The 27,953-nt window shown below is 44.0% G+C and overlaps 1 protein-coding gene across 2 annotated transcripts in view; it reads left to right on the plus strand.

Annotated features, from left to right (window-relative positions):
* The window catches only part of RBPJL (recombination signal binding protein for immunoglobulin kappa J region like), a 104,112-nt gene extending 76,360 nt beyond the window's left edge, over nt 1-27,752 (plus strand). The window contains exons 2-11 of one of the 2 annotated variants that reach the window (XM_079979520.1): nt 2,547-2,617; nt 4,965-5,035; nt 7,262-7,371; nt 19,485-19,659; nt 21,586-21,723; nt 22,581-22,684; nt 23,277-23,417; nt 24,495-24,650; nt 25,729-25,832; nt 26,648-27,752. In XM_079979520.1, the coding sequence (XP_079835646.1) occupies nt 2,547-2,617; nt 4,965-5,035; nt 7,262-7,371; nt 19,485-19,659; nt 21,586-21,723; nt 22,581-22,684; nt 23,277-23,417; nt 24,495-24,650; nt 25,729-25,832; nt 26,648-26,921 (1,344 nt within the window). In that variant the 3' untranslated portion in view covers nt 26,922-27,752. Of the gene's footprint in view, nt 1-2,491; nt 2,618-4,964; nt 5,036-7,261; nt 7,372-19,484; nt 19,660-21,585; nt 21,724-22,580; nt 22,685-23,276; nt 23,418-24,494; nt 24,651-25,728; nt 25,833-26,647 lie in introns of both variants that reach the window. The other variant, XM_079979519.1, reaches the window with a different exon arrangement.
* Nucleotides 27,753-27,953: the final 201 nt, after the last annotated feature.

A 27,953-nucleotide genomic window follows, 5' to 3' on the forward strand; every position in this document is an offset into this window, starting at 1 on the left:
CAGTAGATTTGAAATCTGAAGATGGAACATGGAAATAATTCAGCCAACAAAAATTTTAAGAACAATAGACCGTTGTGGTGTAAGAACAGGGTAGATGTGGTCCACTGGGTTGAGCATGCCAAGTGACTGGGCTTCCAAACTGCATTTCACAAGGTGAAACAAAGAGCAGAAAGAGACAAGAGTTTTACAGTGAGGCATAGGTGGTGTGACAGAAGCACAAGGAATATAGGAAGCTTCCTTCTACTGAGTCAGACCCATGGTCCATCTAGCCTTGTATTGCTTGCATATGCTGGCAGTGACTCTCAAAGCTTTCAAGCATGAATTTTTCCCAGCCCTACCTGGAGATGCTGGGGATTGAACCTGGGACCTTCTGCATGCAAAGCAGATGCTCTACCAATGAGCTATGGCTCTTCCACTAATACAGCCTTCATTATCCCTGACATATAATCAACACTGCTTTCGCTGTGATTATTTTACAGACCTTTAAGCCAGGGATAAGGAACCTGAGGCCCTCCAGGTGTAGGTGAACTACAGTTCCCACCATTCCTGATGGGAGCTGATGAGAATTGGAGTTTAACAACATCTGGAGGGCCAGTTTCACCATCCCTGATTTAAGCTTTGATGTAATTGTCAGTTTGTAGCTTTTACATTTCATTTCCCTCTAACCTTACTGTTTACAATGTACACACACAGAGCTCTCGCTCTGTGTGTGTGTGTGTGTGTACCTACACCAGTCATCTTTGTTATTCTAATAACACTTTATGCCACACTTGTACACCAAAACCTATTCCACAATTGTTGTTGTTGTTGTTTAGTCATTTAGTCGTGTCCGACTCTTCGTGACCCCATGGACCACAGCACGCTAGGCACTCCTGTCTTCCACTGCCTCCCGCAGTTTGGTCAAACTCATGCTGGTAGCTTCGAGAACACTGTCCAACCATCTCATCCTCTGTTGTCCCCTTCTCCCTGTGCCCTCAATCTTTCCCAACATCAGGGTCTTTTCCGGGGAGTCTTCTCTTCTCATTCACTCAACTCTAAGATGCTTTGTTTTCATAAAGCACGGGCTGTTTCTGAATTCTATTCAGGTGCCACAGAGTTCTAGGAATGCAGCAAAGAGATAGAGCTAGGATCAAAGCTGTCATTACAGGAGCTGAGATGCTGGGTAATTTGCAAAACATACCAAAAAGAATTCAGTCAATTTCTGTGTCCTTGCATAATTACCCAGCTGCTGGCCATTTAGGATCCTAAGCCCTATCAGATCAAAGTGCATGCTTATGAGTACTGTACTTGGAACCAAGTCTCATTGTGTCCAGCAAGGATTTCTCCCAGGTAAGCATATACAGGATTGCAGTCTTGTTACAGGCTTTCTTTTCCCTCCTTCCATCAATGAACACACATGCATAAAATAGACAGGCAAAAGAAACTTCCGTGCTTATAGCTCTGTACCAGAGCAATCTGCAACATGAAGTGTTTTTCCACCACCAGGCGTCCCAGTTCCTATATCAGCAGAAATGTGATCAATGTTGAGCTTCTACATAACTTGCTACCCTCAAATATACCCACCACACCACACAACGGTTGTCAGTTTAAAAATGCCATACCTGGGCAAAGGCAACAGTTTTGCAGAAGTGGCATTTTCTTGGAAGGTATCTTGTTCTTTTGCAGTAAGTCTCCTGGTATGGATTGTCCAGGATTTGAAAGCTTTCAGCTTCAAGGAGTAGAGAATTGTCAGCATGTTGTCAGTCCAGTTTATGTGAGGGCAAGCATCATTGTCAGCTTTGCTTGGGATAAAACCTCACACTGGCCCAAAGGACAGAAGTGGTTTATGAGGAAGTTAGAGGACTGGAAGTAGGTCACAGGAGATAGGACAGTTAAGGAGAAGGAAGCCCAGAGGAAAAGATGGCTGAGAAAGGGAGTAGAAAACAGACAAGGAACCTGGAACCTGGGAAAAGGGCAGAGGAGACAGGGGACTGAGCAAAAAGAGAACAATGAGAGGAGATAACAAGCCAGTTGGCCGAAGCCTTCGGGTGGCTTAATAACATTGTTGGATGTTGCAAAGAACAGTGTTCTTTCCTGTTGGATTTATGTTTCCTTAACCAAAGTACATCCTTGGTAGATGAGCCATCTTAAAGGGATTCTCATTTAATAGAGTACAATTCAGCTATTATTCTTCTATTTTTGCCAAGATATGTTATTCAACATGCAATAGGAGGTTTATATAACCACGCCTGGAATTTAAGGGCTGAATCAAAGAAATAATTTCTCCTGGGCCGTTAGACACTATAAGAAATTATTGTGGTATTCCACCTTGTTATTTCACACTATGGAGAGACGGGTATGTTGCTGAACAGCAGAATATCACAGGCCAGAGGAGGAATCCAGTAATCAATGTGATACATGAGGCTGCTGATCATGTGTTCTAGCTTTTCAATGATACACCTGAGCTCCCTTTACTTATACCTGTGGTTCTACTCTGCTGCCTCCAATGTAGATCCAATCCAGAGCGAGCTGACCCTCTCCGAAATGGAGTGCGCAGGTACCTTCAGCTCCCATCTGACCAGACTGTGCTGATAGTCCATGCAAAAGTTGCTCAGAAATCGTATGGCAGTGAAAAGAGGTAGGAAATCAGCTTGAACTTCCTGTTAAAATCAGAATTTTAATGGGGCTTTCCGCAGTAGAGAGACTAAACAGGTGGCATGTGTGTACGTATGTGCTCTACGTGAAATGAATTGTGGGTCTCATGGTGTTCCAGTAGTTTTTCAAGCACACCCAGCTCTGCTTGTAAGGTATTCAATTCCCTTTCTTAGGTCACATCCACACTATAACATATAAGGCAGCGGTGGCCAAACTTGGCCCTCCAGCTGTTTTGGGACTATAATTCCCATCATCCCTGACTACTGGTCCTGTTAGCTAGGGATGATGGGAGTTGTAATCCAAAAACAGCTGGAGGGACAAGTTTGGTCACCACGGCCCAAAGAATCCTGAAAGTGGTAGTTTACCTCCTCATGGAGCTACAGCTCCCATCACCTATAACAAACTATAGTTCACAGGATTCTTTGGTGGAATCACCATTTCCAGGAAATGCATAGAGCCAGAATTCACTCGTGTTGCCAACATATAACTTTTGCGGTAGATTCCCCCATTCTCGTTCTTGCTTAACACTGATTACACTGTGTTGTTGAAACCTGAATTGTTTCCACTAGCAATGGAGGATAAATTATTGTTTTATATGACCTTTCATACACATCTGAAGGCAGCCCTGTTTCAGGAACCTTTTAATGCTTGATGTTTTGTTTTGTTTTGTTCCTTTATATTTTGTTGGAAACCACCCAGAGTGGCTGGGGTAACCCATTCAAGTAGGTGGGGTACAAGAAATAAACCATCATTATTATAAATTATTGCTATTATTGCTATTATTAATTAGTTTTGAATTTTAATGCAAAACTCCCTGATTTGCACCTCCAGTAACAATACATGAACTGAAACACAGCTATCCTTCAAAAGAACTGGCCCTAAACTTGTTAGGCTAAAGTCTAAATGAGTCAGATGGGACCCCGTTCTGTAATGAACATCCTCAAAAAATACTATTATGGCATCAGAGTATAAAACCACCCATTCTGGTGTGTTTTATTACCAACATTTTTACGCACTACCAATGCAGCATGAATCCTAGCCATTCACGTGAGTTTAAAGACAGCGGAAACCCAAATAAAACACAGGAAAACACATTTCCAAACCTTTGGACCTCAATTTATTTGTGTTGGTCTAAGGATCTCGCTGTGAATGTAAACTCTGTTCCCAGCCTGTGAAACTTCCACATTCCAGGCTGAGACGTCACAGGGACAAGTCTTCCCTCTGCTCAAGGAGAAGTGAAGAAACGAGAGCTTTCCCCTCCATATAATCACCACCACCTTCCACAGTAGGGGGCCATGTTGAGCTTGCTGTGCCTCTGATAGATGTGGCTGCTCCATGTCTGGAGCCCAGATCATAACAAGAGACCCCTGTGCCTGTTCAGCACTATGGAAAGTAATTTGGTAAAAATATGAACAATGAGAACAATTCCGTATGTTGGAAACAATTAAAAACAATTCCATATACAAATTAATGACCTGTCCAAGGTTATCCTGTGAATGTTATGGCTCATCAGGAATCGAAACATGTGTGTCCCAGATTGAACCATGACAGCTTAGTCACTTTCCCATGCCATCGCTCTTTAATAGTGGTGATCATTTAGTTATCCAGAAGGTTATAATAGGAATTCGGTGTGTATATTGTACACAAATCCTTGTACAATATACATAGTAATGCTATCTTGGTATTAAATCTTATATAAAGTAATAAGAAAAAAAGATTTCTGAAAAGTTTTATTTATAGGTGCCCCTTCATATTTTATTTTATTTAGTTTATTGATTTCGTCTTTCAAATTAACGTTTTAGAGCTATATCAAACATAAATCATAAAAACAAGACTCCTGGACTTCCCTCCTCCCCTTTGTGGGTCCTATTATTAATAATTTCCTCCTGCATCTTTTATGATGATCCAAATCTTTTACATCTCCATTGTGTCCAGAATTCACCCTTAAAACTGCAAGTGATATTCCAATCCTACTAACGATTTTACCTGTTTACCTGTTTAAACAGCCCCTTCATATTTTCTAACCTTGTGGATGTACTTAGGAAAGGAATTAACATATGGCCCTCTTTGTTTGCTTTTTTTTGTTTTGTTCTTATCCCACCCCTGCCCCATTTTGTTGCTTAAAAAAAACACATTTCCACACTCGCCTTTTTTTTTTTTTTGCATGTTGCCTTGTACAAGCCTTTGTTGTATCTTTTTATAAAATAATGGCGATGTAGTTTGTATCACAATTCTCCGGGGGGACGGGACGACCCACAACTCTAGTCAGAGAAGTGTCCTTAGCGTAATCATTTTCGCTACTGACAAAATACTTTTTCTTTTCTTCTCAGGTTTTTCTGCCCTCCGCCTTGCGTTTACCTGACTGGACCAGGCTGGAAGTTGAAGAAGGAAGACATGAAAGGTATGGCATACTGTATGTCATATGAAGTCTTCTCCGCTGTTGCCATTAATCTTTCTCTGAGCGATAATGGACTTGGGGGACAGAGTCCCTTGATGGGCAGTTGGGCTGCCCAACCCCAAATATCACTGTATTTCTATTGAAATGATAGTAATTATTTCTAAGTTTGCATCTACTGTATACATAAAAGTCACCATCATGGGCAAATTGTTGTTCTCTTTTTTGTTGATGTAGCCCCCCCCCCCCAAATGAATGAATAAGTGCCTACTTTAGAATCAGTAGGTGCCCAGTTTGGATCTCACCTCTGCCCTGAACTCACTACATGTCTTCGGCAAGCTCAGCCCCAGTTGCTTCCATCTGCAATAGGGTGTGTGTGTGTAATAATATTTACTCAAGTCACAGGGCTCTTGCAAAGATTGCAGCTAGATAATGCACATGGGGGCGCTTTGAATGTTGAAAAGCACTATATGCTGAATGCCACCCATTCTCAACTGAGCCACCACTATGTTCTCACGCCATGCAACTAAATTTTCATCTGGAGTCATGCAGCGTCCCTGTTGATACCTCCTTTCTTAGCCTAAGGGTGTCCCTGCTCCTTTTGATCAGTCTTTGCCATAGGACACCGAGGGGAATCAACAGGACATGTGTCTACTTAGGTCAAAGTTTACCTTGGCCTCTGCTTCCTAGTAGACTTGACAGATTATTGACTGCAGTGGCTACAGAGAAGCCCACCACCACCCGACTATCAGCCTGTAAAAACACCACAAAATATGGAGCAGTTGGGCTTCAGGCTGGGCTGCCAACTGCAGGAAATGTGTCCAGACCACAGGGAGAGTTTTACAGCCTCAGGATTTGCTGACACATCAAGGGGCAGAGGAAGGTGATAACATGAAAACTGGCATTGCTTTGAAAGGGGAGATCTGGGTCTGCATTTGAGCATTATTTACCTATTAATCCACTTTCCCTTCCTTCAAATTAGACCAGAGCAGTCCACACCTGCAGGTATTTGTAATTTGTATATGGGACGCAGGTGGCGCTGTGGGTTAAAAAAGCCTCAGCGCCTAGGGCTTGCCGATCGAAAGGTCGGCGGTTCGAATCCCTGCGGCGGGGTGCGCTCCCGCTGCTCGGTCCCAGTGCCTGCCAACCTAGCAGTTTGAAAGCACCTCCGGGTGCAAGTAGATAAATAGGGACCGCTTACCAGCGGGAAGGTAAACGGCGTTTCCGTGTGCGGCTCTGGCTCTGGCTCTGGCCAGAGCAGCGATGTCACGCTGGCCACGTGACCCGGAAGTGTCTCCGGACAGCGCTGGCCCCTGGCCTCTTAAGTGAGATGGGCACACAACCCCAGAGTCTGTCAAGACTGGCCCGTACGGGCAGGGGTACCTTTACCTTTTTTTTATATGTGAAAAAACTTCAATCTTCCCTGTTCTTGCCTGCAGGCTTTCTCTTTTGCATTCGAATAATAGAATTATAATGCTTTCTAATTCTTGATTTGGTTATGTCAGTTAAGTGTGAACAAGGCATGCACACAAATAGCTGTACGTGCATCTTCGGGGGGGGGTGTTAATTTTTTTTAAAATCCCCAGGCAAGAAGTGTGCAAAGGCACCCAGTCAAGAAATTGTAAATGTGCTTGTGCAGTTTTCTGGGTTTGTGCAAATCAGAGGGATCAAAAGGAATATATATATCCCTATGCCCAGAAGCGTACTGGAAATAGGCTAGTGCACAAACAGAAGAGAAATGAAAGCATAGAATGAGGAGGAGCAGAAAGTGACAATTGAGGTACTCACTTAAAAGCACTGGGGGGGGCATCTGCGACCCCACGTGGGCAGTTTGGAACCCCATTTCCCCCAATTTGTCATATTTTTCCCATATCAGGCGAACCCGAATTTACAAGGGGGAAAGCAATGAGATTGGTGCTGTTTGAGGTTAATTTCTTGAACACTGTGCAAATTAAATGGGAACACAAACAGCTACAAGCACACAGTAAACTCCAGTGTGAACAAGCCCTGCTATGCTGGAACATAGGAGCTCCTATGATTTCTTTTCAACACCCTCTTTTTAGGTAGAGATAAAAACTGACCACAAAGAATTCTTTGAGAATATCAGCAAGCATGTGGACAGGGTTGGCTTTGCATATCAGGTGTAGCTAGTGAGGTACTCTGCGTATGTTGCTGCTTCCTAGAGGTCATCGTGACATCTGCTCTTCACTTCCTTTCTTTTTCCTGCCAAAGATCCAACAGACTTTAGTTCCAAAGTATGTGGCTATATAGGACTCGATGGCACAAGCAGCAGCCATGTGGAGACACAGAAGCTAAACTTTGAGGAGCAGCTAGATTCCAAGGTAAGCAGCAAATTAAGGCTCAGTGGCTCAGTGGTAGAACATCTGCATTGCACACAGAAGGCCTCAGGTCAATCTCCAACATCTCTAGGTAGGGCTGGAAGAGAGCCTTGTCTGAAATGCTGGAGAGCCCCTTGAGGTCACTGTAAACACACCTGAGCTAGATGGACCACATCTGATCTACATCTGCTCTACATCTCATCTCAGCTAGATCTGAGCTAGAACAAATCTCAGCTACATCTGAGCTAGATGGACCATCTGAACTAGACAGATCAAAGGTCTGACTCCGTATAAGGCAGCTCCCTATGTTCCTAAGGTGGATCTGTTCAGAGCAGCTATGATATGTATTGTTAATAAACTCAGTTCACGCTTAAAAAAAATAATGATGATGATGGATCTCAAATATAACAATTTGTGCCTTGCATCAAACATATTTATGCTCATTCTTTTTTGAAACTGCTGCTGCTTTTTTTGCAGAGGGGGGATGCTGTTTCCTGATTTTTTTCAGCGATTTGAGGCATGGCCCAGTCAAATTCATTGTTTTCAATGGGAGACTTCAGTTTATACTGAATTTAGCCCACAAGAAACACTTGCTTAAATCTATTTGGCTTTAAGCCTGACGTCCTATACAATTAACCTGAGAATAAGTCCCCTTGAAATCTGAGCTTACTTCTGAGTAGGTCTGCATTAGATTGTGCCCTATTTGCCCTGCCCCATACATGCCATTCTTTTTCTCTGTTTGCTTTTGCAGTATTTTGCAGTATTTTAAATACTATAGTTTAGAGTGAAATCTTTTACATCTCGCAAGGGCAATTACCGGTACATATTAGAAATTGTTCCTTATCAACTGATCTGTGGCAAAACAATCCAAATGCAGCCTTGAGACATGCCAAGGAAAAAGATGTGGAGCATGGCTCGAGTTGTAGTGAGATTTCAAACAAGTCGAAGCCTCATAAACAGTGACATTTTGCAAGAAAACGGAGCTCATATGGGATTGTTTGAGCCAAGGACTCAGGTACAGTCATCCAAAACCAGCAGGTGGTGTTATGTGTACAGCCATTCACAGGGTTCCACTGTGCACAGGGAGAAAGGCAAGGTCCATAACTTGTGTAACTTGGCACTATGTCATTATGATGGCCGATGTGCATGAAAGGTATAGATTAGCAGGGATCAGAATCAGAATTATACAACCCAGCCAATGTGGGACTGCCACTGGGACTGCCAGTGAGTTGGAAGTTGGGCCTTTCCATCTACCGTGCAATGGCAGTTAAAGGTAAAGGTAAAGGTACCCCTGCCCGTACAGGCCAGTCTTGACAGACTCTGGGGTTGTGCGCCCATCTCACTTAAGAGGCCAGGGGCCAGCGCTGTCCGGAGACACTTCCGGGTCACGTGGCCAGCGTGACATCGCTGCTCTGGCCAGAGCCAGAGCCAGAGCCGCACACGGAAACGCCGTTTACCTTCCCGCTGGTAAGCGGTCCCTATTTATCTACTTGCACCCGGAGGTGCTTTCGAACTGCTAGGTTGGCAGGCGCTGGGACCGAGCAGCGGGAGCGCACCCCGCCACAGGGATTCGAACCGCCGACCTTTCGATCGGCAAGCCCTAGGCGCTGAGGCTTTAACCCACAGCGCCACCTGCGTCCCCTCCGCAATGGCAGTTAGAATCCATTTATTTGTTGTCTGTCTGTCTGTCTGTCTGTTTGTTTGTGTTTTATAAATTCTACTTCTCGGCCAGATAAGGCTCCCAGATCAGATTTTTTTAAAAAAAAAAATACACCACCCAACTCCCTGCCCTGATGCTTACAATTTTAAGAGGCAAAGCACAAAAGGAAAATGAACAGGAAGGGAGGAGGAAATAGGCAAACTCCAGCTCAAGTTTTTAGTTGTAAGTTATAATGACGAGCTGGGATGGAAAGGAGAGGGGACATCAAAAGTCACTGGTCTCTAATATAATACCCCTGAATACCTTCTTTTTCCCTCCCTAATGCTGCCAGGTTGTTGGCAGTCTCATTGAACAAGCAAACTTTGTTGGTATTTTTTGGGTTTTTAAAAAGATTTTATTGGATTTTTACAGTTTTATATTCAATCAAACAACACAATATAACACTTGTCATATAAAAGAAAAAGAACCACCCCCACCCCCATGAGTTCCCTCCACTTCCCCTTCTGGTTCTTTAAATATTTACTACTTCTGCTTAATTATTACCTTATTTTTATAATCTTATACCTTAATACTCTTATTTTCTTATCAGTTTTATATCAAATTTTCCTTCATGATTACATCTTATAGTCAATTTCATTCCATGTTATCCTTACTTAACCTTTGATCTTATTTTCTTACTTGTGTTTAATCAAACCCTGCTAGTGAGTCCATATCTTTACAGTATTTCTGTAAATACAACATAAAAGATTCCCAGTCTTTTTAAAATTCTTCATTATCATTATCATTGTTTCTGGTTCTTTCCATCAGTTTTGCCATTTCTGCATATTCCATAAGCTTGACTTGCCTATCTTCTTTCGTTGGTATCTTGTCATCCTTCCATTTCTGGGCTAGTAGAATCCGAGCCGCCGTTGTAGCATACAAAAACAACTTCTTCCGCTCTTTTGGTAGTTCCTGTGCTATTACACCGAACAGAAAAGCTTCTGGTTTTTTAACAAAGGTTATTTTAAACATCTTCTTCAGTTCGTCATATATCATTTCCCAATAACTTTTAATTATTTTGCAATTCCACCACATATGGTAAAATGTACCTTCTTTCTCTTTACACTTCCAGCACTTATTACCACTTGTTCTATACATTTTTGCCAGTTTGACAGGAGCAAGCTTGTTTCTTTTTAAAACTGCAAATCCCCTTCTGTGGTTTTGATAAAAATCCCTCCTCTGAAGCTGCTGTTTGCATTAGGAGAGAACCCATCATTGGCATTGCAGAACAGACGATAACCACAGGGTTATACGGTCCTACAGACTGCTAGGACACAGGCTCACGCCTCCTTCCCTCAAGCCCTGGAAGTGTTTGCCCAGCTTAGGGAAGGAGGCAGAATGCTCTGACAGAGTCCAAGAGCCCTCCTGCTTCGTCCACCACCACCCAAAAAAGGTGGCGGTACTGCGTACCATTGCGTACCGCTAGGAAGAAAAAGCAGTACCACAACCCAATATGAAATCTGAATGTTGTGAAATTTCGACACAGTGCTCGCATTTACCATCCTTCCCAGTTCTGATTCTATATGAGCTGTTGAGGCATCTAATCATAAGCCTGCATTTTTATTAAAGCTTATATGTTTAATCAGGGCCTGTATCTTAAAAAACCAGTCTTAGAAGACCAGTTGCCTAAAAACCTTGACAAGATATTTTTACTCCTAGACAAGGGGCCCCCCTGATTTATAGCAGAAAACAATTCTCAAAGTCGTAAAAAGGGAATTACAGGCTGACAGCCAAGGTTACACTGACCCTACAAATTAAGAGTGGATAAATAGTAAAATGAGCCATATCTTCTTCCTAAGGTTAAGAAGGTCAAGAGCAGTGAAAAAGACAACTGACTTGGCTGGAGAAAATAGGTTTTCTTTCTTTCTATTTTTGAGGCTGAGAAACAAGAGAAGAAGAGCTGGCAGAAAGGGAACATTTTGGGAAATCTTTTCTAAAGTTGTTTCTTTCTTAAACTAAGATCCTTTTAAGATTTCTTTTCCTTTTAAAAGGTTATTTATGTATTAAATATATTAGTTTAAATATAATTATGCAAAGGATTTAAGAAATGCTAGATTCTTATTTCATATAGTTGGAAGAGATCACAGGGGCCATCAGCCACCAGACCCCCCTTGTCAGACAGAAGACGCCATCGAGCACTCCTGAAATATGGTTGTCAGGCCTTTTGTTTAGAAACCTTCAAATGAAGGAGATCTCTCAATGTTGATGTGAACTCAATCCTTGAAGATAAAAAATCAAGATTAATTATCTGTTTTGGAAGGCAATAGGGCAAGGAGGGCAAGAGGTGAGCTGGTAATTAAGATTCCTTGTTGAGACACATGTAAGATATATTACTACTTATTTGTCATTTATAGATAGAAGAATATATAGCTTTTTGATTTCCATAAAAGGGCAAGAGGAAATGGGTGTATCTTTTGTGATTGGCTCTAGCAAACAGCCAATAGGAATTTCAACCAGGCTGATTGGACAGAGGCAGCCACAGGAGGAGCAAGGGGGCTGGATTAAGGAAATATAAGTGCTGGCCAGAATGGCAAGAGGCCAGGCCAGAGCTTGGTAACCATATACCACTGTGCCTCATATTTATTTGTCTGACAAATAAATTACTATTTTAATTTCTCTATTGCTGCGTTGAATATTTCATTCCAGCTAAGTGTTAACCACAAGCAGGGTGCTACATTTTATGGTGCCTCTGTGACTCGGATAAGTGGTCTGCTGGAACGCAGCCCCTTCGCCCTACTGGGCAGGGTACAAGAGAGAGGACCTCTAAACTGCTTACCCAGCGCGCACTGGAAAATTTTTCCAGGGGAACGCAGAAGACTCGTCTGTCTGATACCCTGCTCACTGGCGGCGACGGACCGGGGGGAACCAGCCAAGGGTAAGTGCACAAAGGGGTTTTGGCCCTCCAATTAATTGGGAGGAAGAGAAGTCTTGATCAAACTTCTGCGTCTCAGTAAAGGGGAACTGAGTACGCTAGGTGGCTGGGTACATCAGATGGTGATCTGGTGTAGGGAAAGGTTGGGAGGTAGAGTGTGGTGAAGTATCCAGCGCATTGTATGTGTGAGAAAGTACAGAACAATCTGTAGCTGACCTGAGTGTGGAGTGAGTAGTACTCCGGTTCCTAGTAAGGCGACTTCACTAGGCGAGAAACCTCACAAAGCGCGTGTGTGTGTGACTGAGTGGATACTTCACAGGGCCATACAATGGGAGTTGGGGGTTCAAAGGGGGGAAATACACCTCTTGAATGTATGTTAAATAATTTTAAGAAAGCCTTCTCAGGGGCATATGGAGTCAAAATGACGCCAGAACGCTTGAGAACGTTATGTGAATTAGAATGGCCGAAACAATATTGGATGGCCATCTCAGGGAACCTTTGATATAAATTTAGTAAGCAAACTTTGGTCTGATATCACCAAAGAAACTGGAGGGTGCCCAGAACAATTTTCATATATAGATTCTTGGCTGAGCACATTAAATAAAAATCCTCCATGGATAAGGGAATGCAAAGTCAAACGATGCAAATTATTGGCTGTAAAAGCCGAAGCTAGGAAAGGAATCTTGCCAAATAAACTCAAACCCATTTTTGAGGGACCAGAGGAAGAGGTGCTTCCACCTCCACCCTATGCTCCACATCGAAGGGAGCCTAATCCAAACACTCCACCAGTTGTAACCCCAAGGCAAGAAACTGGAATGAATAATGGGGGTGGAGTCACAGAGCTTGATTCCTTGATAGATTATGATAAATATCTTCAGGAGGCATTGGAGTCCTATAATAAAGCCCAAGCAGAAGTGGTTATTCCACCTGTGACTCCTAATAGACCTCCATCTACAGTCTCCTTTAGTGGAACAACTGATTGCCTACCCCAAACCCCTGTACATCCAAGTCCTAGAGAAATATTACAGAAGTTACAGGGAGACCTTGATCGGTCAGCAAGCAATACAGCCAGGCGTATAAAGCTGCTAAAAGAATGCCTTGGGACAAATACTATCCCCTATGATTTGAGGCCCCTAGAGCAAAGTGAAGAAAAAGGTCACGTAGTAGCCCCTCTTAGAAGAGTATTTGATGCACTTGAGGAGCCTGTGCTGGTTAACGGGCAACCCGGACCACGGCCACCTCGAACTTCGACCCTGCAATATATTCCATTCACGACTACGGATCTGATGAATTGGAAAACACACACCCCATCTTTCGCAGAAAAACCTCAGGCTATGATGGACTTGGTGACTTCAATAGTAAATACTCATAGTCCTACTTGGACAGATTGTCGCCAGCTCCTAAATACTCTTTTCACCACTGAGGAAAGGAGAGACATAATTGAAAAGGCACAGATATATTTGCGTGAGCAGGCCAGAGTGGGAAATATTTTTAATATTGATCGTCATCTTCAGGACAACTTTCCCTTGGAAGATCCTAATTGGGATCCAAACAATGCAATTCACCTGGCCAGACTTACCACCTACCGCCAGACACTTGTGCAAGGTATCCGCAGGGCATGCCAGAAGCCCACTAATATGTCTAAAGTCTCAGAAGGGTAGATGTGTTACCCATAACACTGTTTCGTGTTCGGTGTGCACCCACAAAAAGACTTAAGTTGTCACCTTTTGAGCTCCTGTATGGGAGGCTACCCTCCTTTGTTCAGGATATTCCAGCTGACCTTAAACAAATAGGAGACCATGTGACACAGGGACAAGTGCAATCTCTCTCCCGTGTTTTTGTTTATCTTAACAGGTGGGCCCTCAAGCACATGCCATGCAGCATTGCCGAGCCGATTCATCAGTTCCAGGCTGGCGATAGCGTATGGGTGAAAGAGTGGAAACGCGATCCACTTGCACCTAAGTGGCGTGGACCTTACACCGTCTTGCTCTCTACTCCAACAGCGGTGAAGGTAGCTGAGGTGACCCCCTGGATTCATCACTCTCGTTTGAAGAAGTCTGAAGGCAGTTGGACGTGCAAAGGTGACCCCTCTAATCCTTTAAAACTGACTCTCTCCAAAAACCCCTGTATCTAGCCCTACCGGGAACGGGCTAGGTCACGGGCAACAATTAGACGACCGGCCTGCTGCAGCCACAACCTGGAAGCTGGCTGACCTGCGCACGCCTGAAGCTTGAGGAGCGTCTGAACCAGCGACTGTGGACGGGAAGATTCTCTTATACAATTGATTGACTGCCCCCTTGTGGAACAATTATAAGGGATATTACTCATTGGGGATCCTCGGGATATATGTTTTGGTCTTGGTGGTTCCCCATTTCTGTCACTGGGGGAATTATATTGGGGCTAATATTTATTTGCTATCACAATAAGGTAATTTTTTGGGGAAGGAATGCATATGCTAAACATCAACATGATTTTATTATTAATCCTGATCCCTTGGGAAGGGGAAGGGTCCTTGAATCTGACCAAATTTGCTAAATATGGATTCCGCCATGACCACAATATGTGGGTAGGCTTAGCTGAGATGGTAGCCAATGTTGCAAATAGGACTAATTGCCTTGTTTGCTCTCTTGGGCCAGATGATTCAGAGGGAGGTATGCCCTTATTACCGATACCATTAAATGCCATTGGTATGGTAAGCGAAATGCCACACCAAACAGAAGTACAGAATTTCCCCGGATGGAACTCAACTAAACCAATACGAGTTATACCTGTGCAAGGGGAATTCTGTGTACATAAATCATCAGATGCAGCTGATCCTACCATGATAGGTTCTTCTCATTGCCACTATACTTGGGATTATATTAAGAATAGTCAAACCTGGGCAAACGGTACTACCTATCGAACTCGGAATACCTTGCCCTGTGCACCTCCTTTTATTCATGCATGGAAAATGGTATGGAACATAACTGTGACAGAAGAAGGCAATCTAACATACTGCACTGTGAATTCTGTACCCCTTTTGATATTTCGCCTTCTGCACTCCACGTACCAAAAACCTCAGACCCGATGGTTGTGGTGGATATGTGGAGAATGGGCATACAAGAAACTCCCTTCCAAATGGAGTGGGACTTGTTTCTTGGGATGGGTATTACCACCAATGTGGATTATGCCCACTAGTTCGGCCAAGCGTACAGGAAGAAACGCTGACATTTCTCATATAGCAGGAGGAAGTACCCAAAGTTGGAGCGGTACTGATGATTGGCCACCAGAGCGCATTATAGCCTATTATAATCCTGCCTCCTGGAATCCTGGTGAGCTCATACAAGGGGCACGGGATCCTATTTATAATTTAAACAGAATAATTCGATTGCAAGCAGTAGTGGAACTTGTAACCAATGCAACGGCCCAGAGTTTGAGACTTATTGCACAACAGTTGGATGAAAGTAGAGCCGCCATTTTGCAGCTGAAAATGGGAATGGATTATGTACTTGCCAGGCAGGGAGGCCTATGTGGAGTCTTGAACTTGACAGGGAATGCCTGTTGCTTTAACATTTCTGATAATGGTGAGGCAATCCGTGTGTTGGCCACAAAGATGGAGAATATAGCACATGTCCCAGTACAAACATGGGAAGGATGGGATATGGGATGGCTCACCAATTGGTTACCTAATGTCGCAGGACTCAAAGGGATACTATTGTCTTGCTTGTTTTTCTTGACAGTAGTAATAATGGTTTTATGTATGGTGCCATGTATCATTTCATGTTTTAGAAGTACAATTAGCAAGATGATTTCAAATGAAACTCTACCTCATATCATGGCCCTATACAGAGCTTTACCTCAGGAATATGATGAAGGTCAAGCTATCAAGGACACTTGGGATGAAGGTCCTTGAGCTTGAAAGGGGGGAATGAGGCATCTAATCATAAGCCTGCATTTTTATTAAAGCTTATATGTTTAATCAGGGCCTGTATCTTAAAAAACCAGTCTTAGAAGACCAGTTGCCTAAAAACCTTGACAAGATATTTTTACTCCTAGACAAGGGGCCCCCCTGATTTATAGCAGAAAACAATTCTCAAAGTCGTAAAAAGGGAATTACAGGCTGACAGCCAAGGTTACACTGACCCTACAAATTAAGAGTGGATAAATAGTAAAATGAGCCATATCTTCTTCCTAAGGTTAAGAAGGTCAAGAGCAGTGAAAAAGACAACTGACTTGGCTGGAGAAAATAGGTTTTCTTTCTTTCTATTTTTGAGGCTGAGAAACAAGAGAAGAAGAGCTGGCAGAAAGGGAACATTTTGGGAAATCTTTTCTAAAGTTGTTTCTTTCTTAAACTAAGATCCTTTTAAGATTTCTTTTCCTTTTAAAAGGTTATTTATGTATTAAATATATTAGTTTAAATATAATTATGCAAAGGATTTAAGAAATGCTAGATTCTTATTTCATATAGTTGGAAGAGATCACAGGGGCCATCAGCCACCAGACCCCCCTTGTCAGACAGAAGACGCCATCGAGCACTCCTGAAATATGGTTGTCAGGCCTTTTGTTTAGAAACCTTCAAATGAAGGAGATCTCTCAATGTTGATGTGAACTCAATCCTTGAAGATAAAAATTCAAGATTAATTATCTGTTTTGGAAGGCAATAGGGCAAGGAGGGCAAGAGGTGAGCTGGTAATTAAGATTCCTTGTTGAGACACATGTAAGATATATTACTACTTATTTGTCATTTATAGATAGAAGAATATATAGCTTTTTGATTTCCATAAAAGGGCAAGAGGAAATGGGTGTATCTTTTGTGATTGGCTCTAGCAAACAGCCAATAGGAATTTCAACCAGGCTGATTGGACAGAGGCAGCCACAGGAGGAGCAAGGGGGCTGGATTAAGGAAATATAAGTGCTGGCCAGAATGGCAAGAGGCCAGGCCAGAGCTTGGTAACCATATACCACTGTGCCTCATATTTATTTGTCTGACAAATAAATTACTATTTTAATTTCTCTATTGCTGCGTTGAATATTTCATTCCAGCTAAGTGTTAACCACAAGCAGGGTGCTACACTGTAGAGCCATTTTGGAGCTGAGCCACCAAAATATAGCCACCAGATTAAAAGGATATGGGGTCAATTCCTAAGAATAAACGTGTGATGTTATTGGAACACCAAGTGATTTCCCATTACCACTCCTTTGCCATTGGATAAACAAGCATTGTGACATCTTAAACATGGCCTCAGCCAAGAGGCGAATGAAATACTGGGCTTGGTGTAGGGGAATAAAGTCTCTAGGGAGATCAGCTAGTGCCTTGAGCAGGAAGAGCCAACACCCATCTTGGATCGTAAAGTCTTGATAGGAGAATGATCCCTCAGGGGACTATTGCTTGAGAGACTAAAAGGCCTTTGGTTTGCTCAAATGTCTTTTGCGTTCCTGTAACGGAAACTTGCAGGAAGCCTTCCCCCGGACAGGCACACTGCCCTTGGATGAAGTCTAGTCTAGCATCATGCTACAGGCTGGCATGTGCCGCAAGGGCATATATGTCAGATGACATAGAGACTAGCTTACAAAATGTCAGGGCCCGAGGACAGGAGCCTCCCACTAGGAGGAAGAGATGGCAATTCACTTCCCACGCAAACCACGGCAGATGCCAACAGCTTAGTTCAGTCGATCAATCACATGAGCTAACAGAGAAAGGGCCTTACTTTTTGTTGTTGTTAATTTTTTTTTTATTGAATTTTCAAAAGTTTAACATGTATACTTCAATGCCTGGCACCTTACATTTTTGCACACCGCTCCCTTCACACCGTTTTGCTGTACACTGAAGATGCTTTAGGCGCGCACCTTAAAATAAGTGTGAATGAGACAACTGTGAGTTCACCAATTCATGCATCACGCAGGTAGAATAATAAAATTGTGGAGTTCAAAGGGACCCCAGGGGTCATCTAGTCTAACCCTCTGCAATTGAGGAATCTCAGCTAAAGCATTAATTTCAGATGGCCATCCAAATTCTGCTTAATAAACCTCAAATGAAGAAGAGTCCACCACCTCCCGAAGGATAGCTACAGGTATCCACATAAAAATGCTCAAATGTTGACCGTTTTCCAGAGGACATGATCAAATGTATTGGTTCTCCTCTGCCTTCTTCTGCAGCATTCACAGTTTCTTCCTCCATAAAAGTCAGTTTTGTTTACTCCTTCACATCACTATCCTCTTGCATGCGGCCTCCAGAAAGAAAGCCAGACTCTCCGGAGCTTCAAAGAAAGCCATCTGCCTTCATCACTGCCTTTGTCCTTCCACAGCTGGTTTTCCGTGGTTGGTGATCTGCCAGGGATTACGCAGCTTGCAAAGCTGTAGGTTTCTGCTGGTGAACATAGATATTGCTCTCTGCCAAGCGAAAGTACCTTCTTTCATTGACAGATAAGCAGTGAAAGAAACCCCTAAATGGTCCCAAAAGATCAAGAGCGGGAGCGATAGCTTGGCACCTTTTGATAGAACCAAAATGTCTGTGGCATTATCTCCAGCCTTGGAAGAATGCTGGGACCAGGAGAAGGGCCAAGAAGGCTACAGAAGGGACCTTTGTCTCTGCAATGCTTAACTCATTGTGAAAGCAAAGCCTATCAGAAGAGAGGGAGAGGGAGCGCCAAGATGACTGGGAACTGTAAACCTAGGAGATTCCTTGTGCTGTGCACAGCCAATTGCACGTGAACATTAATTTTCCATTTGGATTTCCCTAACCCCAAAGTAAATAAAGCCTTCCCCATTCCTAAGTTTTTCATCCCACCTGTAATAACATCTCTAATCACATTCCCCTTTAAATGAACCTCAAAGGGCTGTGAATGGTGACCATTATGAGTTCTGCTGAGAGTTGCTTCGTCCCACATTTCATTCTTGCTGGTGACAAGCCGAGCTAATGATAGTTCACGCTGATGCGATTCCCTCAGAAGGCCAATTTGTTTTCCTGGGTCCTAGAGACAAAACGATGCCTTGCTATCTCATTTCTTTATATTTCTTGCTTGGAAGGTTCCTTTCCCCCACCATCCCTTCCTTTCATCTTGTTAAAACATTGCTGCTTTTTTGTGTGGGTTGTATAACCTAGTCTCCCTATCAAAGCAAGATGGTTTGTGATCCAATTTACACAGTTGCCGTTAAAGTCTTCCTGTTCTGCACTTTGAGGATGCTAACAGTTCGATTTTGTTTGTGCCTACCTGTAAGTAAGACCCTTTGAGTACAATGGGCTTTACACCAAGGTAAGTATGGTCCTCAAGCTTTTTTCCCTCTGGGCCCCACTTTTAGGATTAAAAAAACAGTGGATTTTTTAATTGATAAGAAATGCTTTAGAAAACAAAAAGAAACAACTGCTAACACTGCTTGATTTATAACATAGAACAGAACTGATTTAAAATATAATCATGGGATGTCCAGAAAGTATAAAGCAATGCAGTTACATAAGAACATGCATCATTCCCAAAATATAATTATAAACAAGCCTCTTCCACCCTTTGAGAACCACTGGTGTACAGGATTGTAGCCATAACAATCCCCACCCCCCCTTTGATGCAGGTGTTCAGCTGTGCCAAAGCTCTGTACATTTCAGACTCAGACAAGAGGAAGCACTTCCGGCTGGTCGTCAATCTCTTCTTCAGCAACGGGCTGGAGATCGGCACGTTCCACAGCAAGCTGATCAAAGTGATCTCCAAGCCCTCCCAGAAGAAGCATTCCCTGAAGAATACGGACTGTAAGTTGACATGGGCTCCTGGGTGCCAGCGAAAGGAGACTTCCTTGTGTCTTTGGAGGCAGCCATCTTGCCAGGAAGCTACAAGAAAGGATGGTAGACTGGTTGTAGCTGGGAAAGGTAATGCAACAGGCTAGGAAGGAGGCATAGCATGAGGGTAGAGCTCATGCTTAAAAGGAGCAGATGAGAGAAGCTGGTTCAGACTCTGAATCTAAGATCCCAGATGGCTGCTACCAATAAGTAAGAGTAGTCCAGAGGTGGGGAACCTTTCTCAGCTCAAGGGCCATGTCTTCTTCTGGGCAGCCTTCTGAGGGCCACATGCCAGGTAGGAAGGCCAGAGACAAAAGTGAGCAAAGCAACCAATGTATCATGTTCCTTCTTTCAGTAGGCTAGCTTCTACACTTACTCTGTATCCTCCATCCCAGACCCTCCAAGTGTCCCTGTTTTCCAGGGACAGTCCCGGATTTACAGAAGCTGTCCAGTTTCTGATTTGAACCCAGAATGTCCAGCTTTTCCTTAGGATGTCCCTATTTTCATCAAAGAAATGTCGGAGGGTGTGGAGTTATCTGACCCCCATGCCATCTGAAGGCAAACCTGTGCAGTGGTACCTCGGGTTAAGAACTTAATTCGTTCTGGAGGTCCGTTCTTAACCTGAAACTGTTCTTAACCTGAAGCACCACTTTAGCTAATGGGGCCTCCTGCTGCCGCGTGGTTTCTGTTCTCATTCTGAAGCAAAGTTCTTAACCCAAGGTACTATTTCTGGGTTAGCAGAGTCTGTAACCTGAAGCGCCTGTAACCGGAGGTACCACTGTATAGGGAAGCATTTTTTAATGTTTAATGTTTTATTATATATGTTGGAGGCCACCCAGAGTGGCTGAGGCATCCCAGTCAGATGGGGGAGGGGAATAAATAGTAAAACATCATCACCATCAACAACAACAACAGAATAGGGCGTCCCTGTTTTCAGCGGCGAAATGTTGGTGGGTATGCAATCCAGAAAAGCAAGTGGCATTATCAGAGCTCAAGGACACATTCCAGCCAGGCAAAAACTCTCAAGGAAGTTGTGAAGCAGGGCTGTTGAGGGGTGTGGCCTGGGGAGAGTTCCAAGAGTCAGATGGAGAGGCCTGGAGGGGCCACCATCAACCATCAGGCCTGAAGTTCCCACCCCTGGAGAAAAGATGGACAAATATTCTGATCTGGTATTAGGCAGCTTCCTAGCAAGAATGTGTCAGCTTCAGGGAATCGGATCCCTGCTCCAGTGGCAGTAATTAATCAGATCAAACAAAAGGAGTGTTCTTACCAGTTAGTTTCTTTAATAATCACAGCGAGAGACAAAGGAATGCATATCTCACCCCCTCCATCCCCATGAATCTACGTCACTCCTACGTCGGGTAATCTGAGCTTGTTGCTGTTGCGCTCTCTGTTCTATCACCCTCAAAGCCCATCTAGTCCTAGGTGAAGGAGGGTCAGGAATGCTGTCCAAAGACACTGAATCTGCCAGCTGTCTCTCTCCTGGTGTTTCCTCTTCTAGCTGTTCCTCACCCAGTATCTCCCAGCTTTTCCCCTCAGGACTATGCCCCTCTGCAAACCACTGTTCTAAATCAATGCTGTCCTCCTGCCCTTGGGAAGGTTCAGGAGAAGGGGGGGCCCGCTCCCACCATTCCTCCTCAGTCCAGCCCCTGACAGAACATCTGACAAAGGGGGGAAATGCTACTTGTAGGACAAAATATCTGGGGTTGCAGAAGTGGAGTCTTCAGCAACAGCTTCCCTGAATCCTGCACATGTTGACTCCTTGCACGAATCTCACTGTGTTCATGGGGCTTATTCCTATGTAAGCGGGTACAGGGCTGCAGCATTAAACCTGGACTTAGCCATTTACATCTATCTCTTCCCTGATGCTCTCCTTCCTGTCCCCCTGCCACCCCACAGTGTGCATTCCGTCCGGGTCCAAAGTCTCCCTCTTCAACCGCCTGCGCTCCCAGACTGTCAGCACCCGGTATCTTTCGTTTGAGGGTGGCGCCTTCACAGCAAGTGCCAGGCAGTGGGCAGCCTTTACACTTCATCTGGGTGAGGCTTGCTAACGACATGCTCATTTTTAATCACTAATAATGTGAGGACGTTGGTGGTTCTGACCTCCCAGCCAGTGGCCCAGGAGTGGGTGGCAACCTAGCCCAAAATAAAAGTGGCTAATTAAGGCTCGGCAATTAATCAAACTAGGAAAATTAGCATCCGTTGTAACATCCCTGTTGAAGTTATAAATATGTTTGGGGCCAGGGTGGACTGCTGCATAAGAGTTAAAATGACCAAGGGGTGCCAGTTTTGTGTAAGGGATGGATAAAATATGGTTTGGAAGGAGACAATGTTTTGTGATTGCTATCTGGGTACTGCAAGTGAGTCTATATCAATGGGATTGCCTTAAAGTAGGGATAGGGAATGTGTTTCAGCTCAAGGGCCACATGCCTCAAAGGCAGCATTCTAGGGGCCACAGGCCAAAGCTGGGTGGGACTATAAGCAAAAGAGGAAGGAGAAACAGGTGGAACTCTTACCATTGCACAATAGGCTATATTCCAGGGACACAAGTGCCAAAGGTTTACACATTCCCACACCTCTCCATCTAGGCAAGCAAAAGGCATTATCACACCTCAAGGATGCTTTGCAGCCAGGCAATAGTATTCAAGGAGGCCATAGGGCAGGGCCAGTGAGGGGTGGAGCCTTGGAAGAAGGGGTGTAGCCTGGGGGCCAGACAGAAAGGTCTGGAGGGCCGCACTCAGCCCCCAAGCCTGAGGTTCCCCACCCCTGTCTTAAAACTTTTTGTCCAATAAGGCACTCCTGTTAAGTCCCTCCTTCTCGCTCTTTGCATTTAGCTTTTCACCTTTTTCTCACTTTCTCTTCTTTTCTTTTCTCCCATCCTTGTTTATATCGAGTGGGTGAGTCCCAGGGTGAGTTCCCCCTGCGAGAAGGATACATTCACTATGGTTCCACCATTCGCCTCATCTGCACAGCCACCGGCATGGCCCTGCCCCCTCTGGTAAGGACTGGCAGTCAACTGGAAGGCAAAAACCAAGAATCCATCTTAACACTCTCTCTCTCTCTCTCTCTCTCTCTCTCTCTCTCTCTCTCTCTCTCTCATTATCTAAAATTCAATACACTATGCCATGCATCCTGTGCCTCACCAAATTTTGCAATGGCTGCCTCCTCTTCTAGCTCCTCTCCCTCCCCAGGAATTTGGCATGGTTGCCACATTCCACCAATTCGTATATTTTCAGCCCATCATGTCCGTTTCACATCCTATGTAGTCCATGTCCTAAGTACATTCCATCCAGGTTCAGCATTCAACCTGCAGTTAAAAAAAACAAAAACACCCTCCATGAAAATCCATATTACGTTTAATGTCATATTCCACAAAATATGTGTTGTGCACTAAAGTACAATTTTTATGCACATTTTATGCGTCTTTTGAACTGAGAACCGTACAGCAAAACCTGGAGATAACCTTCTAGCCCCATCCTGATAATTCAATAGAGCAGTATCGTAAGGACAATGCCTGAATAAAAAACATGAAGGGTTCCCCCCCCCCCCACTGAGCTGCTGTTAATCCAGGCGTATATTCATCTCCCCAGATCATTCGGAAAGTTGCTAAGCAATCAGTGATGTTGGATGTGAATGAACCTGTCTCCCAGCTGCATAAATGTGCGTTCCAGCTGCATGGCACAGACCGGATGTACCTCAGTCTCTCCACAGAGAAAGTGGTCCAGTTCCAGGTAACAGGGATGGTGGGCAGAACTGGGGGCTCAAGTGAGATAGATCACCCTCCACCCCAGCTTTATCAAAATATTGCTGTATTATTTAATTTGGAATCTGTGCCACAGGGCTACAGCAGAGCTGAAATCATTTCAGAATTCCTTTTTTTAGTAGCAAGTAGGGGGAGAAATTTTTGGAATTTTCAATGTCCCTGAGAAAAAGAAGGCAGAATTTTGCAGAATTTTCTGTGGACATTCTCAACCATTTTCGTGGCGGTTGCCATTCCTACATGCAGTGCCCCAAATAATGACAAGTCCCAGACATTGTGGAAGATGCAAAATGGTGGCCTGGCTGCCACCAGTGCTGGTGGTGTTGCTCCTTGCAGCAGGGTGGTGGGGAAATGCTTAGAAAATAACCTATATCACTGCCGTTGCTAATGGTGAGTGAACCCTGGATTGAGAAACTGTTGGAGAATTTCTCTTCCCCTTGGAATTTATTTTTTTTTTTTTTGAGAAATCCCTATTTCTCTGTCCACAAATAGAGTGTTGGACAACAACTCCCACAACCCCTGACCATTATACATGCTAGCTGGAGCTGATGGGAGTTGGAGTCCAGCAACATTTGTACGAATGTAGGAACCTGCCTTTCATTGAGCCAGCCCATTGATCCACCTCACTTAGCATTGTATACACCAGAACTGGGATCTGGTTGGGAGAACTGGATCCAGAAGCAGCCAACTCTCTATGGGCCACTCTGACAGGTGTCCCGATGATCACTTCAGTGGCATCTGAAATTGAAGTTTCCAGATGGCTAGCCTTGTTAGTCTAATACACTAAACTCAACATGGCACCTTAAAGACTGAAAAATAGACTGTGCCATGAGCTCTTCGGAGTGCCACAGACATAAAGCCCCCACATCAGAAATGCACCTCCTGGGGGGTGGGGGTCACCAGCACTGATGTGGGAACTGCCGATGCGATCCTTAATAATTCCAAGTAGAAAGTTGACCACAACCACACTGTTCAGGTAGCATGAACTGGGGCTTAGTTCAACTCCTCTTTTCTAAGTACCCAGTGAGGTTGTTGATGGTTCAAACAGGCATCACCATGTCCAAAGGAAGTGAACCGGGAGCTGCTGAACGACAGCTCTTGCTGGACCATCATTGGGACGGAAACCGCAGAATACACATTCAGTGACTGCCTCACTGGCATTCAGGATCCCGTGAGCCCGGTCCCTCTCATCACAGCTCTGGAGGTGAGTCGAGTTCTTCTGCTTTGTGAGGGAGTGAGAAAAATCTGGCAGAAACTTTAGCTTAACCTGCTTTAATGAAATATGGAATTATCCCCATTTCCTGGGATGCCACTCGTGATTACTTGGAGGAGATTAAATCACGTACCCATCTTCCCATGCTAAGGATACTCGGAAGGTGCACTTCTTTCACTCTTTCAGTGCATGCTGATGGGTGCCAGGGCGCTTCTCATCTGGTTTGTCATTCTGACTGTGAAATTGGAAGATAGCAATCAATTCTTCTGGCTGACTTAATGTAGATTACAAGGGTGTAAACTTGGGTATGCAACATGGGAGCCTCTTTGAGAAGGGAAGACAACTTTGAGAAGTTGAAAACAGTAAACTTGTTGTTTATAAATTAACTACAGTTGTACCTTAAATCCCGAACGCCTTGTGACTTGAACGTTTTGGCTCCTGAATGCCACAAACCTGGGAGTGAGTGTTCTGGTTTGCGAATGTTCTTTGGAACCCGAATGTCCGGTGCGGCTTCCGTGGCTTCCAATTGGGTGCAGGAAGCTCCTGCAGCCAATTGGAAGCTGCGCCTTGGTTGTCAAACGTTTTTTGGAAGTCAAATGGACTTCCAGAATGGATTCCGTTCGACAACCAAGGTACCACTGTATATTGACACCACATGCTCTTCTGCAGCCTCTACGTCCCTCAGATCTAACAAATGTTGGATGGAAGGCTGTTGCCTATTTTCTGTCCTCTTAATACGAAGACCGCTGTTTTATAGGCCCTATGTCAGATAAGAAATGTCCCAGGAATTTACGTTGGAAATGTGAGATAACAAGCTAGTGATGTCATGTAACCTCCACACCACCTTATCAGGATGAACGCTCAAGGAACAGGAGACATTGCATAGCCGCCACACAATTTTGTCCAAATATATCAGCAGGAATGCTCGATTAAGCAGCCAGTCTGGAATCTCCCGTGCTTGCTTTAATGTCAGAAGGCGGAAGGGGAAGAGGGAGGTGAGGCTGTGCTCTAACTTCATGATGAGATGTGTGTAACCTTTTCTCCCTGCGACTGGGTCTGCTTCTCACAGCTGGCAGGTGGAGGGGACGTGGCGATGCTAGAAGTGCAGGGCGAGTACTTGCATGCAAACCTGAAGGTTTGGTTTGGAGATGTGGAAGCCGAGACCATGTACAGGTAAAGCAGAGAGACAATCTGTTGTGCAGACAAGGTATGCTAACCTGGGCAGTTCTGCAGCTGCTATTCTTTGGGCATGTTCCAGACAACTGGGGCATTCACACGTTACATTCAACAAGTGTATACTTGCTGTAGACTCACAGGGAGGAATTCAACATAGCGCTAAGCAGATCACTCCATCAGCGCAAGCATTTCTCCTCTCCCTGTGTGCTGTTCCAGGGATTCTCCTGACCGCCACCCAAGCCAATTTGGGGAGTATGGGGCATGAAGGAGAGGAGGGAGAAAGCCCCCTTGTTCTTGCAGAAGTCTTTGCATGGAAGATGTACTGAAAAGTGTGGGGTAATTGCTGGGTGTGGTGTCATATACCGTATTTTTTGCTCTATAAGACTCACTTTTTCCCTCCTAAAAAGTAAGGGGAAATGTATGTGCATCTTATGGAGCGAATGCAGGCTGCACAGCTATCACAGAAGCCAGAACAGCAAGAGTGATTGCTGGTTTCACTGCGCAGTGATCCCTCTTGCTGTTCTGGCTTCTGGGATTCAGAATATTTTTTTTCTTGTTTTCCTCCTCCAAAAACTAGGTGCGTCTTGTGGTCTGGTGCGTCTTATAGAGCAAAAAATACAGTAACTTCCCCACAAACAAATCCAAACAAATGTTCAATAAACAATGGGCATCATATAACTTCCCTGCAAATCAGGATGAATGCTCAGTGAAATGGGCTGTCTGGAAGTGACTCCAATGTAAACCTTTGAGTCACTGTGGGGAGGGAGAAGAAACCACATTTTTCTTGTGTTGTGCATTCTTTTCCTCCTTAGGAGTCCCAAGACTTTAGTATGCGTCGTTCCTGATATCTCTGCATTCAGCCGTGACTGGAGGTGGCTGAGATACCCCATCACTGTCCCTCTTCTACTGTTAAGGAATGATGGCTTGATTTATTCCAGCACTTTCAGTTTCACTTACACACCAGAGCAGAGTTTCTTGACCGGGCAACCAATCCTGCCAAAGGTGATGCAGGATTCCGACACCTTGCTTGATACCATCCATCAGGAGTTCACGAAGACCAACTTTCACCTCTTCATGCAAAGTTAGAGCCGGTGCTCTGTGTATGCCAGGATTCAACAGGAGTTCAGAGGACAGGGGGACGTGCAGAGCAAAAGATTTGGCTTCCTGTGAATCTTAGCTTTAATTCTCATGTCTTATTTAGGGCTGGGCGATATCTGGTTTTCAACGTTGTGATATATCACCAGCTAAACATCACGATATACCAGTATATCACGGTGTCTGAAATAATGATGGAGCTATGTAGAAGCATTGGCTGGCTTCACGGTTTTTCCTGCATTGTGATTTGTGCATAGCACACACACACACAATCATGAACCACAATATATTGCGAGGTCAAAAATTATGGAACAGATATTACAATATGGACTTCAAACAGGTTTTGGACAATATATTGATATATTGCTCAGCCCTAATGTATGTTGTATGTTGAAAGTATGTTGTGAACTATATCACCTGTAAAGCGCCAACAGCAGAGAAGTGGCTGAATAAGATGGGCCTGTTGTGACTGTCAAGGCTGAAAAAATTGTGCAAAATAGCATTCTATTATACATTACGCAGAAATCATGCAATATTGTTCAATGTGCACAACTTATACAGGCTGCAAAATTTCAACTTTTCCAAGTGCAGAATCTGGATTTCTTGGACATTACGAGTTAAAAATAAATAAATAGCACTTATTAGACTGCGATGACAAAAGAACATAGTTGCAGACTGCCAGCATCTCATATGAAAAGACACTTTCATTTGATGGTCACCTGGGCTTGAACTGTTTCTTATGGAGATGATATGCTGCACTATCTGTGGAATGGGGATACAGGGCTGTATATGTTACGTTGCGTTTATTTGAAACTTAAAAAAAGAGAATGGATTGTACATACAGCAGTTGTGAGAAATTTTTCAGATGAGACGACACCTGCATTTCAAGATAAATGTTAATTTAAAAAAAATAATATTAAAATCAAAGTACTTGTAAGGTGACTTGAGGGCTGCAGTGCTGCCTCTGTCCTTTTAACCATTTCTTAGAAAAGCTCCAGCACAGGTCAATCCCAGGGGCCACAT

This window comes from Podarcis cretensis, assembly GCF_951804945.1.
Source record: "Podarcis cretensis genome assembly, chromosome: 6".
In the NCBI taxonomy this organism is placed as follows: domain Eukaryota; kingdom Metazoa; phylum Chordata; class Lepidosauria; order Squamata; family Lacertidae; genus Podarcis; species Podarcis cretensis.